Here is a 20,433-nt window from a genome sequence, read left to right as displayed (position 1 = left end):
AAATGCCCCTGCCCACGACTCCCAACCACTCCAACCGACATAATTCCATCCCAAACCTCAGGCAAACAAATTTAATACTTTTCGTTATATTTCGAATAATTTTGAATTCACATTTTTCGACAATCATCTTAAGGTATTAGATCACTAATACAGAACCTCCTTTTTGAAGAGTATTCAATTCCTATCATAAACCTACTTTTACTGCAATTCTTAGGGGGGCGTAGGTTCAAGCCCTACTGGGACCAAATTTTTTTCCCCCTTATTTTCCTTTTTTTCTAGTAAGTTTTTACTTCTTTCAAGACTTATTATTGATTTCTTGTAAAAAAAATGGAAAAAGATGAATCTTATAAGCGATTTTTTGGAGTTCAAACTGAATTTACTACTTAAACAGAAGGAATAGAGTTACACATCTTTAAAAATATTGAGTTACACGCGGTGAAAGTTCTCTAGTTTTCTTTCGCTCTTAGATTATATATTGTGGAAGAAATTTAGGTAGGTTTTATGTCTGCCCTAAGGTTATTTTTAAATGGAGTAAGCAAAATTCAAAACAGAAACACAGCATTTGACCCTAATTTTTCAATGTTGAAGTATGAATTCTGTCTCATTAAATCCGTTTACTTGAGGCACCATAGAAAAAATGATATTGACATTTTTATTTTGTGTTTTATAATTGTTTACCAATAGTTTGATGTTTCTTTTATTAAAATTAATGGTAAAATGAGTTATTTGCAAACGTTTTGGATAGTGGCTATCACTCTGAAATTTGTCTCTACTTGAGCTTGAGGAGATACGTAAGTTATACAAAATTTATAAAAAACGGCACGGTAAAAGTTGTTTAAAAATTGTAAAATAGTGCAAAACATGGTTACCTTTCAGAATATACAAAGCAAAGGCCATTTTGTAAACATTACTATTAGTGATCTAATACCTTAACAAGAGCTGTCCGTAAGACAGCCAAGCTCGACTATTCGAAATATTGTCCCAGAAGCAGGAAAATATTACCCAAAAAGGTTAAATATCAAAAGAGTTTTAAGTTCAAAAGGGGGAATAATTTGACCAAAATGCATATCAGTTATGGGACTTGCTGCTATCAACTAGTTTTATAAATCCGAAGGCACATGAGAAGTTTCAATTCAATATCTGCATTAGTTTTGGAGATAGAAACTTGCATGTAAAACTTTAACCAGAATTTTCAAAATCCAAAAGGGGGCATAATTTGCCCAAAATACATGCCAGAGTTATGGGACTTGATCCAGTGAGGTTAGTAATTGATCTAGAAAAAGAAAAAATAAGTTTCAAATCTATATGCCTTTTAGTAATAGCTGTATGTACTTGCACGCAAAACTTTAACCAGAATTTGCTATGTCCAAAAGGGGGCATAATTTGGCCAAAATGAAGGTCAGAGTTATGGAACTTGCTGCTATCAACTAGTTTTATAACCCCGAAGACACATGTGAAGTTTCAATTCAATATCTATATTAGTTATGGAAATAATAACTTCCATGTAAAACTTTAACCAAAATTTTCTAAGTCTAAAAGGGGGCATAATTTGCTCAAAATACATGTCAGAGTTATGGGACTTGACCCAGTGAGGTTGGTAATTGATCTAGAAAAAGAAAAAATAAGTTTTAAATCTATATGCCTTTTAGAAATAGCTGTATGTACTTGCACGCAAAACTTTAACCAGAATTTTCTAAATCCAAAAGGGGGCATAATTTGGCCAAAATGAAAGTCAGAGTTATGGGACTTGCTGTGCTGCTATCAACTAGTTTTATAACCCCGAAGACACATGTGAAGTTTCAAATCAATATCTGCATTAGTTTTGGAAATAATAACTTCCATGTAAAACTTTAACCAAATTTTTCTAAGTCTACAAGGGGGCATTATTTGCTCAAAAAACATGTCAGAGTTATGGGACTTGACCCAGTGAGGTTGGTAATTGATCTAGAAAAAGAAAAAATAAGTTTCAAATCTATATGCCTTTTAGAAATAGCTGTATGTACTTGCACGCAAAACTTTAACCAGAATTTTCTAAGTCCAAAAGGGGGCATAATTTGGCCAAAATGAACGTCAGAGTTATGAGACTTGCTGCTATCAACTAGTTTTATAACCCCGAAGACACATGTGAAGTTTCAATTCAATATCTATATTAGTTTTGGAGATAGTAACTTGCATGTAAAACTTTAACCAAAATTTTCTAAGTCCAAAAGGGGGCATAATTTGCTCAAAATACATGTCAGAGTTATGGGACTTGACCCAGAGAGGTTGGTAATTGACCTAGAAATAGAAAAAATAAGTTTCAAAGCTATATGCCTTTAATTGATGGCTGTATGTACTTGCATGCAAAAACTTAACCAAGGTGTGACGCCGATGCCAGGGTGAGTAGAATAGCTAGACTATTCTTCGAATAGTCGAGCTAAAAATGAACTTTTATAACTTTGTTGATATTCTCTAAATCAAATATTTTTCTTACAAATAAATAACGCGCGGGAGAGAAATATTATAGAATAGGATTTTTATTTCCTATATTTTTATAGGTTTTTAATATTTTATATTTCAAATGAGGCCTTTGCTTTTAACTACCGGCTCATCAATCTGCTATTAAAAGACTGTATTGTATAATGTAGAGATAGACCCTAAAGTTTTCAATGATAGAAACACATTAAATAAAGTCTAGAAATTGATTTCCAAGTCCTTGACATAACCAAAAACGATTTCACAAATGTGAAATTTATGATAGTTTTGTTAATATCAATTACAGAAGTTTAAATATTTAATTTAAAGTTGTGATCCACAAAGAATGACAACTCTTGCCTTGGGCTAGTACTTATAAGCAGAGATATCTATTAGTTTACTTCCCTTGCAATTACACAAATGAGTGGAAAATGAAAACGGTTTAATACACAATATGATACTTTTTTGCACAACAAAAACATATAGGATTTATTCATATGTATTTGATTTACCCCTCAAAACCTGCTTCCTACGATTTTGTCAACTTACTTAGGGTGAAAAAATAACTTATAACAAGCCGATAATAAAAAGAAATACTTGTAAGTATTTTATAGTGCAGATGATACAGTTTCGCTTGTATCAAAATGTCACATCAGAATCACTTTTGTAATACAGAACACCTGGTAGGATTAGTAAGGTGCAATTATATTGATCTCTATTTCCTATGCCTATATAATGCTATTAAAAAACTATATTGTATACAGCTGAAATAAAGGGAACAGACAGGCACGAAGGCACAAATTTTTTAATGCAAAGAAATAACGAATAAAAAGTATATGTAGCACACTGAAGAAGGAGACATAAAGATTAGTTTTGTGTTGTTTAATTCATTTTTTATTTGTTTACGCTGCACTGCGTAGTTATGCCGGTTCCCAGACAAACTAATCGATCGTAGACCCAGCGAATTTGAATTTTGAGACCTGTTATTAAATACAGATCAATGCCTGAATATGTTCCGAAATTGATAGATGTATAATTTATGAAAGTGTGCAGTGTCCGACAAATCCATTGCCCGGAGCCCGCGGGCTACCAGAAATTTTCGTCGGGCTACCAAAAAAATTTCGACTTAAGCCCGCCGGGCAACCATAAATTTAAAGCTTAAGTAGCCCGGTCATTGTATATTTTACAAAATCAACATCTGGTTGTTTCCTCGATTATAGCTTATAGTGCAAGGCGTATATTCTCCGTGACATTGTGTCTGAAATCTTTCGCACTCCACCTCTAATTCATGTGAGAGAGATGTCAGTCTCTTGCAGCGAACAGGTATAGATTAACTGTCCGCCGTTACATAAATGATATACCACTGTAAAAACCCAAAAGAAACAAATTATCAATCTTTATTACTTTTGTCGTGAATCTACAGATACTATTTGCATATTTTCTTTGATATGTGAACTGTAAGATTGCTTTTAAATGATGAATTTCAAAAAAAAAACAAGAGCTGTCAGTAAGACAGCCAAGCTCGACTATTCGAAATATTGTCCCAGAAGCAGGAAAATATTACCCAAAAAGGTTAAATATCAAAAGAGTTTTAAGTTCAAAAGGGGGAATAATTTGACCAAAATGCATATCAGTAATGGGACTTGCTGCTATCAACTAGTTTTATAACCCCGAAGGCACATGAGAAGTTTCAATTCAATATCTGCATTAGTTTTGGAGATAGAAACTTGCATGTAAAACTTTAACCAGAATTTTCAATGTCAAAAAAGGGGGCATAATTTGCCCAAAATACATGCCAGAGTTATGGGACTTGATCCAGTGAGGTTAGTAATTGATCTAGAAAAAGAAACAAGAGGACCATGATGGTCCTGAATCGCTCACCTGTTCCCACTTGACCCAGTTTTGAGTATGACATTGTTTTTTCTATTATTTGACAAAGTGACCTAGTTTTTGAGCTCATGTGACCCAGTTTTGAACTTGACCTAGATATCATCAAAATAAAAATTCTGACCAATTTTCATGAAGATCCATTTAAAAATATGGCCTCTAGAGAGGTCAAAAGATTTTTCAAATTTTAGACCTAATGACCTAGTTTTTGAACGCAGTTGACCCAGTTTCAATCTTGACCTAGATATCATCAAGATGAACATTCAGACCAACTTTCATACAGATCCCATGAAAAGTATGGCCTCTAGAGAGGTCACAAGGTTTTTTTTATTATTTGACCTACTGACCTAGTTTTTGAAGGCACGTGACCCAGTTTCAAACTTGACCTAGATATCATCAAGGTGAATATTCTGACCAATTTTCATGAAGATCCATTCAAGGGTATGGCCTCAAGAGAGGTCACAAGGTTTTTCTATTTTAAGACCTACTGACCTAGTTTTTGATCGCAGTTGACTCAGTTTCAAATCTGACCTATATATCATCAAGATAAACATTCAGACCAACTTTCATACAGATCCCATAAAAAATATGACCTCTAGAGAGGTCACAAGTTTTTTTTTCATTATTTGACCTACTGACCTACTTTTTAAAGGCACGTGACCCACTTTCGAACTTGACCTAGATATCACCAAGATGAACATTCTGACCAATTTTTATGAAAATCCATTCACAAGTATGGCCTCTAGAGAGGTCACAAGGTTTTTCTATTTTTAGACCTTCTGACCTAGTTTTTGACCGCACGTGACCCAGTTTCGAACTTGACCTAGATATAATCAAGATGAACATTCAGACCAATTTTCATACAGATCTCATGAAAAATATGGCCTCTAGAGAGGTCACAAGGTTTTTCTATTATTTGACCTACTGACCTAGTTTTTGATGGCACATGACCCAGTTTCGAACTTGACCTAGATATCATCAAGGTGAACATTCTGACCAATTTTCATGAAGATCTTGTGAAATATATGGCCTCTAGAGAGGTCACAAGGTTTTTCTATTTTTAGACCTACTGACCTAGTTTTTGACCGCACCTGATCCAGTTTCGAAATTGACCTATATATCATCAAGGTGAACATTCTGACCAACTTTCATAAAGATCCCATGAAAAATGTGACCTCTAGAGTGGTCACAAGCAAAAGTTTACGCACTCACAGACGACAGACGCTGCGCGATCACAAAAACTAACCTTGTCACTATGTGACAGGTGAGCTAAAAATAAGTTTCAAATCTATATGCCTTTTAGTAATAGCTGTATGTACTTGCACGCAAAACTTCAACCAGAATTTGCTAAGTCCAAAAGGGGGCATAATTTGGCCAAAATGAAGGTCAGAGTTATGGAACTTGCTGCTATCAACTAGTTTTATAACCCCAAAGACACATGTGAAGTTTCAATTCAATATCTGCATTAGTTTTGGAAATAATAACTTCCATGTAAAACTTTAACCAAAATTTTCTAAGTCTAAAAGGGGGCATAATTTGCTCAAAAACCATGTCAGAGTTATGGGTCTTGACCCAGTGAGGTTGGTAATTGATCTAGAAAAAGAAAAAATAAGTTTTAAATCTATATGCCTTTTAGAAATAGCTGTATGTACTTGCACGCAAAACTTTAACCAGAATTTTCTAAGTCCAAAAGGGGGCATAATTTGGCCGAAATGAAAGTCAGAGTTATGGGACTTGCTGCTATCAACTAGTTTTATAACCCCGAAGACACGTGAAGTTTCAAATCAATATCTGCATTAGTTTTGGAGATAGTAACTTGCATGTAAAACTTTAACCAAAATTTTCTAAGTCTAAAAGGGGGCATAATTTGCTCAAAATACATGTCAGAGTTATGGGTCTTGACCCAGTGAGGTTGGTAATTGATCTAGAAAAAGAAAAAATAAGTTTCAAATCTATATGCCTTTTAGAAATAGCTGTATGTACTTGCACTAGAGGTGACTATTGAGGCCAATTTTGACTATTGCAATACTACTGATATTGCTGAAAAACTATTGCGATACTATTCTATTGCAGGTTACTATTGCGATACTATTGCAATAGTTATCGGCCACCATGTTTTATACAGTAAAACTACCAACTGACATAATTTGTTACAGTGTGTAAGACACGGCACTGTTTATAATTGCTGTTAATACACATTGAGATGATTGTATAACTAAAATGGACAAAAATAAATCTAAAATTAAATATTTTTAACATTTTTTCTATTTCTTGCCTTCCTTGGCTTTGAAACAATAAGTAAAACAATAAACCTATGCAAAGTATACTCAAATGAATCGGCCATTTTGTTGCGAATGTCAACATGCTTAATAACCCAAAGCATCGAAAAAGACGAAAACTGACGGATCGGACTAAGGTGTACCAGCACTAAATGAAGGGCCCTACCGAACAGTGTGCTATATCATACAAGTAGCTTACTTTCTCCATGTCCATAGTATATTTTCTCATTTAAGATTAAGAGATTATTTAAATATATTTAATCAAAGTTTCTAAGAAACTAAAGTTATTAATTATTTCCCAGACTTCCCAGTCCTTTGTGGTAGTTTAATTCCGTGAGGGTAATTATTGTAATGGAGACGTAAACATTTTCTGAGGTGCAAATGAAAGCTGGCTCTGTTTCTTGGTTTATAAATTATAAATTATTTCTGTATTTACAAAAATTTCAAAACTATCGAAACTATCGATTGTTGAAGGAACTATCGGCGATTGTTATTGGATCGTGATTTTTCTATCGATGCATACTATCGGGACACTCAGTATCGCAATGCATCGATATTTTGATGTATCGTTACACCCCTAACTTGCACGCAAAACTTTAACCAGAATTTTCTAAGTCCAAAAGGGGGCATAATTTGGCCAAAATGAAAGTCAGAGTTATGGGACTTGCTGCTATCAACTAGTTTTATAACCCCGAAGACACATGTGAAGTTTCAATTCAGTATCTGCATTAGTTTTGGAGATAGTAACTTGCATGTTAAACTTTAACCAAAATTTTCTAAGTTCAAAAGGGGGCATAATTTGCTCAAAATACATGTCAGAGTTATGGGACTTGACCCAGAGAGGTTGGTAATTGACCTAGAAAAAGAAAAAATAAGTTTCAAAGCTATATGCCTTTAATTGATGGCTGTATGTACTTGCATGCAAAAACTTAACCAAGGTGTGACGCCGACGCCAGGGTGAGTAGAACAGCTAGACTATTCTAAGAATAGTCGAGTTAAAAATAATAAACAAGAGGACCATGATGGTCCTGAATCGCTCACCTCTTCCCACATGACCCAGTTTTGAGTATGACGTCATTTTTTCTATTATTTGACATAGTGACCTAGTTTTTGAGCTCATGCGACCCACTTTTGAACTTGACCTACATATTATCAAGATAAAAATTCTGACCAATTTTCATGAAGATCAATTGAAAAATATGGTCTCTAGAGAGGTCACAAGGTTTTTCTATTATTTGACCTATTGACCTAGTTTTTTAAGGCACGTGACCCAGTTTCAAACTTGACCTAGATATCATCAAGATGAACATTCTGACCAATTTTTATGGAGATCCATACACAAGTATGGCCTCTAGAGAGGTCACAAGGTTTTTCTATTTTTAGACCTACTGACCTAGTTTTTGACCGCATGTGACCCTGTTTCGAACTTGACCTAGATATCATCAAGATGAACATTCAGACCAATTTTCATACAGATCCCATGAAAAATATGGCCTTTAGAGAGGTCACAAGGTTTTTCTATTATTTGACCTACTGACCTAGTTTTTGAGGGCACGTGACCCACTTTCAAACTTGACCTAGATATCATCAAGATGAACATTCAGACCAACTTTCATACAGATCCCATGAAAAATATGGCCTCTAGAGAGGTCACAAGGTTTTTCTATTATTTGACCTACTGACCTAGTTTTTGACCGCACATGACCCTGTTTCGAACTTGACCTAGATATCATCAAGATGAACATTCAGACCAATTTTCATACAGATCCCATGAAAAATATGGCCTTTAGAGAGGTCACAAGGTTTTTCTATTATTTGACCTACTGACCTAGTTTTAGAAGGCAAGTGACCCAGTTTCGAACTTGACCTAGATATCATCAAGATGAACACTCAGACCAACTTTCATACAGATCCCATGAAAAATCTGGCCTCTAGAGAGGTCACAAGGTTTTTCTATTACTTGACCTACTGACCTAGTTTTTGATGGCATGTGACCCACTTTCGAACTTGACCTAGATATCATCAAGGTGAACATTCTCACTAATTTTCATGAAGATCTCATGAAATATATGGCCTCTAGAGAGGTCACAAGGTTTTTCTATTTTTAGACCTACTGACCTAGTTTTTGATCACACGTGACCCAGTTTCGAACTTGACCTAGATATCATCAAGATGAACATTCAGACCAACTTTCATACAGATCCCATGAAAAATATGGCCTTTAGAGAGGTCACAAGGTTTTTCTTTTATTTGACCTACTGACCTACTTTTTGAAGACACGTGACCCAGTTTTGAACTTGACCTAGATATCATCAAGATGAACATTCTGACCAATTTTCATGAAGATCTTTTGAAATATATGGCCTCTAGAGAGGTCACAAGGTTTTTCTATTTTTAGACCTACTGACCTAGTTTTTGATGGCATGTGACCCAGTTTCGAACTTGACCTAGATATCATCAAGGTAAACATTCTGACCAATTTTCATGAAGATCTTGTGAAATATATGGCCTCTAGAGAGGTCACAAGGTTTTTCTATTTTTAGACCTACTGACCTAGTTTTTGACGGCACGTGACCCAGTTTCGAACTTGACCTAGATATCATCAAGGTGAACATTCTGACCAACTTTCATAAAGATCCCATGAAAAATGTGACCTCTAGAGTGGTCACAAGCAAAAGTTTACGGACGCACGCACGCACGCACGGACGGACGACGGACAACGCGCGATCACAAAAGCTCACCTTGTCACTTTGTGACAGGTGAGCTAAAAATAAATCAAATATGGCGTCGAAACCGTATTACAAGTCAAGTGCGAAAATGTATCATTAAGATGACTGAAATTCATACCGTCCCGCTCGGACACATTTAGTCATTTATGTTAATTTAGAATATGCCAGATTTTATAATACTTTGTAAACCGTATTATTAGAGGGGGGCCTAATGGTAATCAAAAATGTATAGCATATCTTCGAATTAAATATCGTTACTTTTCGCAAATTGATGGCGCTATTAAAAGATATTTACTATTTATTTTATCAGTTTTAACTAAAGGTATGTATTGTGCGTATTACTGTGCGTATTACCTAGAAATATCAAATAAAGGTGTTTTTTTTTTTTCGTTATTAGAGAAACTTTTTCTCGTATATAAGTATGTAAATACATTATTATCAGAGTTGTGAAGTAATTCAAATAGGAGGAAAATTAATATAGTTTGAAGCTTATTTTCGCACTCTTTAAGTTATTTGCGTATTCCAATTTGACGCAAGTAAAACTAGAACTGTCACAGGAGTGACTCATACCCCCACCATACGGTCTTGTCACAGAAGAATGGCAACCATAAGGAATCTTAAAAATACTTTGAAGTACTTCATCCTGGGCTTCCACATATAAGTAATACTAGTATAATACTAGTATAGTAATACTAGTAAATATATTAAATCTCTAATATTAGAGATACACTAAAAGTGAATACAAAAAAGTGTCTTACCGGCCCATGTTACCACAGAAAAATGTTTTTACTTTTTACACAGGACTTATAATAAAAAAGTTAGAAAAATACCTAAAATATTGAAAATCTAAAAATAGGATTTCTAAAAACAGACTAATTCCTGGAATTTAAGGGGAAGAAACTCAGTACAAAGGTTAAAAAAAGGTTACTTCCCTTTGGCTCTAAGCCAATCAGAATGAGATATAGTGAAAGTACATCAAAATTAACCTTAAATTCTAGGTAAAAGGGGACACAATTCAAGAAAAATAGTGTCAGAGTTATGCACCTTGTGTCACATGATGTGGGTGATGAGGTGGAACATGTATTTTAAGTCTGAATCAAATCCATTCAGTAGTAATTGAGATATAGTGAAAATACATCAAAATTAACCTTAAATTCTAAGTAAAAAGGGGCATAATTCATGAAAAATTGGTGTCAGAGTTATGCACCTTGTGTCACATGATGTGGGTGATGAGGTGGAACATCTATTTTAAGATTGAATCAAATCCATTTTGTAATAATTGAGATATAGTGAAAATACATCAAAATCAACCTTAAATTTAAAGTAAAAGGGGACATAATCCATAAAAAATTTATGTCAGAGTTAAGCATCTTATGTCACATCATCTGGGTGATGAGGTGGAACAACTATTTTAAGTTTGAATCAAATCCATTTAGTAATAACTGAGATATAGTGAAAATACAACAAAATTAACCTTAAATTCTAAGTAAAAGGGGACATAATTCATGAAAACTTGGTGTCAGAGTTATGCACCTTGTGTCACATGATGTGGGCACATGATGTGGGTGATGAGGTGGAACATCTATTTTAAGTCTGAATCAAATCCATTCAGTAGTAACTGAGATAAAGTGAAAATACATCAAAATCAACCTTAAATTCTAAGACAAGAGGGCCATGATGGCCCTATATCGCTCACCTGTTATCATTGCACTTGAGGACAAGATGGTCCTCAGAAAAAATATCTAAGTCCAAAGGAGAGGAACAACAAAGGAAAGAAATTTAACCAAAACGAAAAACAAAATTCTTACGAGGTACAGATATGTCAAAATACACCTAAAAATTGGAGGTACCATCCATGTTGTACCACTGAAAAGTGGTCTCGGTTTTTCCCTACGGCCAATAATAAAAAAGTTACCAAAAATAGGCTATTTATAGTAACGTAAAAGGGAAGTATTTCAAAAGAAAATTATTGTAAGTTAGCAAAAGAAGGATCTGCCAAATAAATCTGTTGACATAAATGAAATTTCAGATCAGTATCTTCATTAGTTACGGAGATATACCCATTTTAATTTGAAATAAAGGAAGGTAATTTGACATAAAATCAGTCCATAGTTATCTACACTGATTGGCTCGGTCCAACTAATGACAATAATGAAATTTCAAATAAGTCCTGTAAGTACTTACTGATATAAATCCATTTTGACTACAATCAGGGGAGGTAATCAGATATAAAATAACTCTGGAAACTACGATATTTGTCATGGAATCCAAGATTTGTTGTTGCTGAAGATATTTTGGAAGTTTGTATCAAATAAAACCATAAATGAAGTCTCTATATGGCTGCAAAAGCCAAAATAGCCAATTCTGAACATTTAAGGGGCCATAACTCTGGAACCCATGATGGAATCTGGCCAGTTTAAGAAAGCAACCAAGATCTTGTGGTGATACAAGTTGTGTGCAAGTTTGGTTAAAATCAAATCATAAATGAAGTTGCTATTGTGCAGACAAGGTCAAAATAGCTAATTTTGGCCCTTTCAGGGGCCATAACTCTGGAACCCATTAGGGGATCTGGCCGGTTCAATAAAGGAACTGAGATCTTATGGCAACACAAGTTTTGTGCAAGTTTGATTAAATTCAAATCATAAATGAAGCTGCTATTGTGCAGACAAGGGCAAAATAGCTAATTCTGGCCCTTTCAGGGGCCATAACTCTGGAATCCATAATGGAATCTGGCCAGTTCAAGAAAGGAACCGAGATCTTATGGTGATACAAGTTGTGTGCAAGTTTGGTTAAAATAAAATCATAAATGAAACCACTATCGTGCAGACAAGAAATTGTTGACGGACGCACAGACGGACGCACGGACGGACACACAACAGACGACGGACGAAGGGTGATCACAAAAGCTCACCTTGTCACTATGTGACAGGTGAGCTAAAAAAAGGGCATAATTCATAAAAAAAAATGGTGTCAGAGTTATGCACCTTATGTCACATGATGTGGGTGATGAGGTGGAACATCTATTTTAAGTTTGAATCAAATCCATTTAGTAATAACTGAGATATAGTGAAAATACAACAAAATTAACCTTAAATTCTAAGTAAAAGGGGACATAATTCATGAAAACTTGGTGTCAAGAGTTATGCACCTTGTGTCACATGATGTGGGTGATAAGGTGGAACATGTATTTTAAGTTTGAATCAAATCCATTTGGTAACAACTGAGATAATAGATTTCGGGACGGGACGGGACGGGACGGGACGCGACGGGACGCGACAAAACTGACTCCTATATACCCCCCTCAAACATGTTTGGTGGGGGTATAAAAATATACTAGTTATGTATTTATATACCGATGAAAGATCAGTTATCTTTCGTTTGAAAGTGTGTATTTACAGGATTAATATGTAATCAAATTAGATGTAAATCATAACGAAATAACAAGAGGGCCATGATGGCCCTATATCGCTCACCTGTTATCATTGCACTTGAGGACAAGAAGGTCCTCAGTAAAATATCAAAGTCCAAAGGACAGGAACAACAAAGGAAAGAAATTTAACCAAAAAGAAAAAAAAAATCTTACAAGGTATAGATATGTCAAAATACACCTAAAAATTGGAGGTACCATCCATGTTGTACCACTGAAAAGTGGTCTCGGTTTTTCCCTACGGCCAATAATAAAAAAGTTACTAAAAATAAGCTATTTATAGTAACGTAAAAGGGAAGTAATTAAAAAAATAAATATTGTAAGTGAACAAAAGAAGGATCTGCCAAATAAATCTGTTGACATAAATGAAATTTCAGATCAGTATCTTCATTAGTTATGGAGATATACCCATTTTAATTTGAAATAAAGGGAGGTAATTTGACATAAAACCAGTCCATAGTTATCTACCCTGATTGTCTCTGTCCAACTAATAACAATAATGAAATTTCAAATAAGTCCTATAAGTACTTACTGATATAAATCCATTTTGATTACAATCAGGGGAGGTAATTAGATATAAAATAACTCTGGAACCTACGATTGAATCTGATTTGTCATGGAATCCAAGATTTATTGTTGTTGAAGATATTTTGGAAGTTTGTATCAAATAAAACCATAAATGAAGTCTCTATATGGCTGCAAAAGCCAAAATAGCCAATTTTGGACCTTAAAGGGGCCATAACTCTGGAACCCATGATGGAATCTGGCCAGTTGAAGAAAGCAAGCAAGATCTCGTGGTGATACAAGTTATGTGCAAGTTTGGTTAAAATCAAATCATAAATGAAGCTGCTATTGTGCAGACAAGGTCAAAATAGCTAATTTTGGCCCTTTCAGGGGCCATAACTCTGGAACCCATTGTGGGATCTGGCCGGATCAAGAAAGGAACCGAGATCTTATGGTGACACAAGTTTTGTGCAAGTTTGATTAAATTCAAATCATAAATGAAGCTGCTATTGTGCAGACAAGGTCAAAATAGCTAATTTTGGCCCTTTCTGGGGCAATCACTCTGGAACCCATAACGGAATCTCGCCAGTTCAAGAAAGGAATCAAGATTTTATGGTGATACAAGTTGTGTGCAAGTTTGGTCAAATTCAAATCATAAATGAAGCTGCTATTGTGCAGGCAAGGTCAAAATAGCTAATTCTGGCCCTTTAAGGGGCCATAACTCTGGAACCCATAATGGAATCTGGCCAGTTCAAGAAAGGAACCAAGATCTCGTGGTGACACAAGTTGTGTGCCAGTTTGGTAAAAATCAAATCATAAATGAAACAACTATCGTGCAGACAAGGAATTGTTGACGCACGCACGCACGGACGGACGACGGACGAAGGGTGATCACAAAAGCTCACCTTGTTACTATGTGACAGGTGAGCTAATAAAACTTATCTTCATCATAATTTCTCATTTTTGAACTTTCGGCGAATTAATTTTAAAAAGGTACAGCGTATTATAAAGTGACCATGAATTCGTTTATTTACAGATTGACATGAGTTCCACAATGCGTGGGCAGCATCAACAATACATTACATAAGTATACATGCAGAAAACAGTTTAAATACAGTAATAAATAGGAAAACGACTACCTTCAGTATCTGTGAAAAAAAGGGTATCCATTTACCTTTTTATCATTTTTACTAAAAAGAATGCATGGGTACTGGTATCGGACCAGTACCCAAACAGTAACAGTATCCGAATTCTCGTAATTTCTCCTTTCATGTTACCCTTCATAAAGTGAGTACTATATGTTTTGGAAGGCTGTTTCACAAGCAAACATCAAGCGAAATTTCGTTCATCAATGACAAGTGTTTACAGTGAAATTCTACCTTCTTTATTAAGCAATCAACTTTCTGTTTTGTTTACATCTGAGGGATTCCACATGTCACACATGCGCGGAAGACAAACCCATGTTTGTCCTATTCCAGGGAGGTAAATCCTGAGCTTATGATTTGCACTCCGTTGTAGAATTACTCTCCCTTTATAATTTAGATAAAATATTAAGGAAATTATACTGCAATTGTATCACATGGGTATTAAGTAACAAGGTAGAGCGCTCGCTTCAGGTATAAGAGGACGTGGGTTCGAATCCCAGCCTCGGCTTAAACTTTAATCTTTTTTTTATTACTTTTTTAAAATCTATATAACACAGCTTAAGGACTTAAAATCAATATAAAACTCCCATATACCGGGGGTACAATGTATACAGTAATCAAATAAACTACTGTTTACAAAGCTAGACAAATACACGATGTGAAAGGTGCTTGTCTGAAGTGTTGCATAATATGATTGTACAGGTGCTGTACGGTACCGTACGTAACGAAACGGAAGATAGCCACACCCTGTACGATTTATGGGAAAAAGTAGTAAAGGTTAATTACATAATTTAAAATCAAAATTATAAAAGATTTTCAGTCAAAACAATTCTAAAGCTGCTTAAAAACCATTTATCGGAAACTGGTACTGTAGATAAACCAATTAACGTTAATTAGACTGCCCTTTCGGAGCCCCTGTTTTTGGACGCATGCGCAGATAAGGCCGGTATTGTTTACATCCTTGCAAAGAGTAAAGACTAGGGTTTAACGATTTGTAGATTACTTTTGTAAACAATTTGTATTTAAAAATAAATATAATGAAAACCCTCATTTTTTATCGGAAACTGTTCTGAAACCAGTAACTGTTGTTTTCAGTAATTGATCCGCTCATTAGTAACGCCCACTAAGCTTTTGATTGGCTGAACGATTCTCGGTTCGCGTGTCACTTTTGGGTATTATTTGATTGGTCAATCACAAAATTAACCGTTCGTGAACCGTTAGTGTAAAGGCCGTTTATAAACAAGAATGCACGGAAATTTATCGCAATCGCCACTGTATATTACTGTGTTTTACTGGAACTTATATCTAATACTAAGTATATCACTAAGAAGATTTAAGGTATATTCATATTTCAAATGTCTGTTTGACTAAATATGAAACTAATGTATGCATTCATACTGAACATAACTAGAAGGTGTCAATTATATATGCTAGATAATGTCCTTAAAAGTACAAAGAAATACATTACAAAAGGTATACATTGTTTCTTCTATTGTTTGTTTTGAAAGCAGCTTTCCCTATCGAAAGCTTAAATTGATTGTCTAGAAAAATATTCTTAACCAGGAATTCTATGACAATATTGACTGCACTTTGAATGTAGAACACTTTCCTACATTGAGTACCGTAGATACCCGTGTATAATGCGCACCCGTGTATAATGCGCACCCCCGATCTTAGTCCAAAATCCTGGAAAAAAAAAAAAAAAAAAAAAAAAAAAAATTTTGGTCAATTTTGAGGTGGATGGAAAACGAAAGTAGGGTTTACATCGACACCAGTAATAAATTTTATCTCCGCGGCGGAGAGCAGCATCGGTCTCACGGTACTATCGATTTTTGTTTTCTCGAAAATAAAACCAGTAAATTATTGTTATATTTGTTGTTTTACCTTTTTTAATTCACTATTTTGAATAAATAAATAGCAGCTGATTCAATATTTCGGAATGGTATCTTTCAAAATGACATGAGCTTCTCAATTCAAACTGATAACAAAAGGTGTGATAGTCTTTTTGTCACGATCATAAAGCCAGTACTTACCGGCAATTAACGTGTCACCTCGTGTCAATTATGTTGTTCACAGTTTGATCTCGGTTAAAGATAATTCTCGATCTTTAATTAGAATTATAATTTTTGTGATTTGTAAACATTTCTTTCGTCAAAATACTTTTAAATTTATATGAAATTAATTTTGTTTGAAAGAAAAATAAACAATTCGATCTTTTACGGAACGTAACGGCAATCTTAGATTTTAGCGGAGACAGTAAGCGCGGGGAGTAGTTTCCCTTTACCAAAATGGCGAACATCGGTAACAAACTTGTTTTGAAGTTGGAAAATTGTCTATACCTGTGTATTATGCGCACCCACGATTCGGGGGTGGTCCCGAGGGTAAAAAAACTGCGCATTATACATGGGTATCTACGGTAAATACCTGATATGGTCTGGACTAACTGGCACACTGCCGGGCATTTGAGGTATATGTACTGGGGATGCTGTACCACTATTGGGCAGGGAACCACCCTGTGTCATATAGTCTTGTACATTGGGATGAGCAGCTGTTATAGGAGGGGAACCATCCTTCTTTCCAAATGTCTTAGGCTGAAAAACAAGAGGGCCAAGATGGCCCTATATCGTTCACCTGTTAACATTGCACTTAAGGACAAGAAGATCAAACTAGAGAGGTCACAAGGTTTTGCTATTATTTTACATAATGACCTAGTTTTTAAAGGCATGTGATCCAATTTTTTACTTGACCTAGATATCATCAAGGTGAACATTCTCACCAATTTTCATGAAGATCTCATGAAAAATATGGCCTTTAGAGAGGTCACAAGGTTTTTCTATTTTTAGACCTACTGACCTAATTTTTCACCGCACATAACCAACTTTCGAACTTGACCTAGATATCATCAAGGTGAAAATTCTCACCAATTTTCATGAAGATACATTGAAAAATATGGCCTCTAGAGAGGTCAAAAGGTTTTTCTATGTTTAGACCTAGTGACCTAGTTTTTGACCGCAGTTGACCCGGTTTCAAACTTGACCTAGATATCATCAAGATGAACATTCAGACCAACTTTCATACAGATCCCATGAAAAATATGGCCTCTAGAGTGGTCAAAAGGTTTTTCTATTATTTGACCTAGTGACCTAGTTTTTGACCGCATGTGACCTAGTTTTAAACTTGACCTAGATATTATCAAGATGAACCTTCTGCCCAATTTTTATGCAGATCCCATGAAAAATATGACCTCTAGAGAGGTCACAAAGTTTTTCTATTATTTGACCTACTGACCTAGTTTTGGATCGAACATGACCCAGTTTCGAACTTGACCTAGATATCATCAAGATGAACATTCTGACCAATTTTCATACAGATCCCATGAAAAATATGACCTCTAGAGAGGTCACAAGGATTTTCTATTATTTGACCTACTGACCTAGTTTTTGACCGCAGTTGACCCAGTTTCAAACTTGACCTAGATATCATCAAGATGAACATTCTGATCAATTTTCATGCAGATCCCATGAAAAATACAGCCTCTACAGAGGTCACAAGGTTTTTCTATTATTTGACCTACTGACCTAGTTTTGGACCCAGTTTCGAACCTGACCTAGATATCATCAAGATGAACATTCTGACCAATTTTCACGCAGATCCCATGAAAAATATGATCTGTAGAGGTCACAAGGATTTTCTTTTATTTGACCTACTGACCTAGTTTTTGCCCGCAGTTGACCCAGTTTCAAACTTGACCTAGATATCATCAGGATGAACATTCAGATCAATTTTCATGTAGATCCCATGAAAAATACGGCCTATACAGAGGTCACAAGGTTCTTCTATCATTTGACCTACTGACCTAGTTTTGGAACAAACGTGATCCAGTTTCAAACTTGACCTAGATATCATCAAGATGAACATTCTGACCAATTTTCATGGAGATCCCTTGAAAAATATGACCTCAAGAGAGATCACAAGGATTTTCTATTATTTGACCTACTGACCTAATTCTTGATCACAGTTGACCCAGTTTGGAACTTGACCTAGATATCATCAAGGTGAACATTCTGACCAATTTTCATGAAGATCCATTGAAAAATATTGCCTCTAGAGAGGTCACAAGGTTTTTCTATTATTTGACCTACTGACCTAGTTTTTGAACGCACGTGACCCAGTTTTGAACTTGACCTAGATATTATCAAGGTGAATATTCCCACCAATTTTCATGATGTTCCATTGAAAAATATGGCCTCTAGAGAGGTCACAAGGTTTTACTATTTTTAGACCTACTGACCTAGTTTTTGACCGCAGTTGACCCAGTTTTGAACTTCACCTAGATATCATCAAGGTGAACATTCTGACCAAATTTCATAAAAATCCCATGAAAAATGTGACCTCTAGAGTGGTCACAAGCAAAAGTTTACGCACACACGGACGGACGACGGACGCCGCACGATCACAAAAGCTCACCTTGTCACTTTTTGACAGGTGAGCTAAAAATAAAAAAAAAATCCAAAAAAAATTGCAAGTCCACACAAAAATCTTTACCAGGTAGAGATTGGTAAAAAAACACCTCAAAATTGGATGTAGCATGCATGTTGTACTATAGAAACGTGGTCTCGATTTTTCCCTACGACTAGTAATGAAAAAAAAACAACAACAAAGGGAAGTAATTCTAAAGAAGGGAACTGGCATGACACTTTGTCTCATGATGGTGTATAATTGTGCCAAGTTACATCAAAATCCCTCCATGCATGAAGAAGAAATGCTTCGGACAAAGTTATTCTTGTATCTGACCTTTGGCCTCTAAGTGTGACCTTGACCTTAGACCTAGGGACCTGGTTTTTGCGCATGACACTCCGTCTCGTAGTGGTGAACATTTCTGCCCAGTTATATCAAAATCCCTCTATGCATGAAGAAGAAATGCTCCGGACAAGGTTTTCATTCTTGTATCCTTTGACCTCTGTGACTTTGACCTTAGACCTAGAGACCTGGTTTTCCCACATGACACTCCGCCTCGTGGTGGTGAACATTTGTGCCAAGTTATATCAAAATCCATCCATGCATGAAGAAGAAATGCTCCCGACAAAGTCATTCTTGAATTTGACCTTTGACCTCTAAGTGTGACCTTGACCTTAGACCTAGGGACCTGGTTCTTGAGCATGACACTCCGTCTCATGATGGTGAACAACTGTGCCAAGTTTCATAAAAATCCCTCCATGCATGTAGAAGATAAGCTCTGGACAAAGTCTGTGGACGCCGCCCGCCCGCCCGCCAGGGGCGTTCCCATAATACGCCCCGTTTTTCAAACTGGCATATAAAAAGTTACAATACAAGTTATTTATAGTAACTACTTAGGGAAGTAATCTTTAAAAAAAAAAAAAATCCCCCAAAAAAGTTGTAAGTCCACACAAAAATCCTTACCAGGTAGAGATAGGTCAAAATACACCTCAACATTGGATGTAACATGCATGTTGTACTACAGAAAAGTGGTCTCGATTTTTCCCTACTACTAGTAATGAAAAAGTTACAATATAAGCTATTTACAGTAACAACAAAGGCAAGTAATTCTAAAGAAGGGACCTGCACATGACACTTTGTCTCATGATGGTATACAATTGTGCCATGTTACATTAAAATCCCTCAATGCATGAAGAAGAAATGCTTCGGACAAAGTCATTCTTGTATCTGACCTTTAGCCTCTTAGTGTGACCTTGACCTTAGACCTAGGCACCTGGTTCTTGCGCATGACACTCCGTCTGTGGTGGTGAACATTTGTGCCAAATTACATCGAAATCCCACCATGCATGAAGAAGAAATGTTCCGGACAAAGTTTTCATTCTTGTATCCTTTGACCTCTAAGTGTGACCTTGACCTTAGACCTAGGAACCTGATTCTTGCACATGACACTTCCTCTCATGATGGTGAACAATTGTGCCAAGTTTCATCAAAATCCCTCTATGCATGAAGAAGATATGCTCTGGACAATGTCATTCTTGAATTTGACCTTT

The 20,433-nt window shown here is 35.6% G+C and overlaps 1 protein-coding gene across 1 annotated transcript in view; it reads right to left on the bottom strand.

The window, feature by feature from the left end:
- LOC128553470 (uncharacterized) overlaps nt 1-16,987 on the bottom strand; it is a 50,660-nt gene extending 33,673 nt beyond the window's left edge. The window contains exon 1 of the mRNA XM_053534626.1: nt 16,850-16,987. Coding sequence (XP_053390601.1) covers nt 16,850-16,947 — 98 coding nt within the window. The 5' untranslated portion in view covers nt 16,948-16,987. The remainder of the gene's footprint in view (nt 1-16,849) is intronic.
- Nucleotides 16,988-20,433: the final 3,446 nt, after the last annotated feature.

Source organism: Mercenaria mercenaria, unplaced genomic scaffold (assembly GCF_021730395.1).
Source record: "Mercenaria mercenaria strain notata unplaced genomic scaffold, MADL_Memer_1 contig_3868, whole genome shotgun sequence".
Lineage (NCBI taxonomy): Eukaryota > Metazoa > Mollusca > Bivalvia > Venerida > Veneridae > Mercenaria > Mercenaria mercenaria.
The sequence above is the reverse complement of the archived record's forward strand: the minus strand, read 5'-3'. Positions and strand labels throughout refer to the sequence as shown.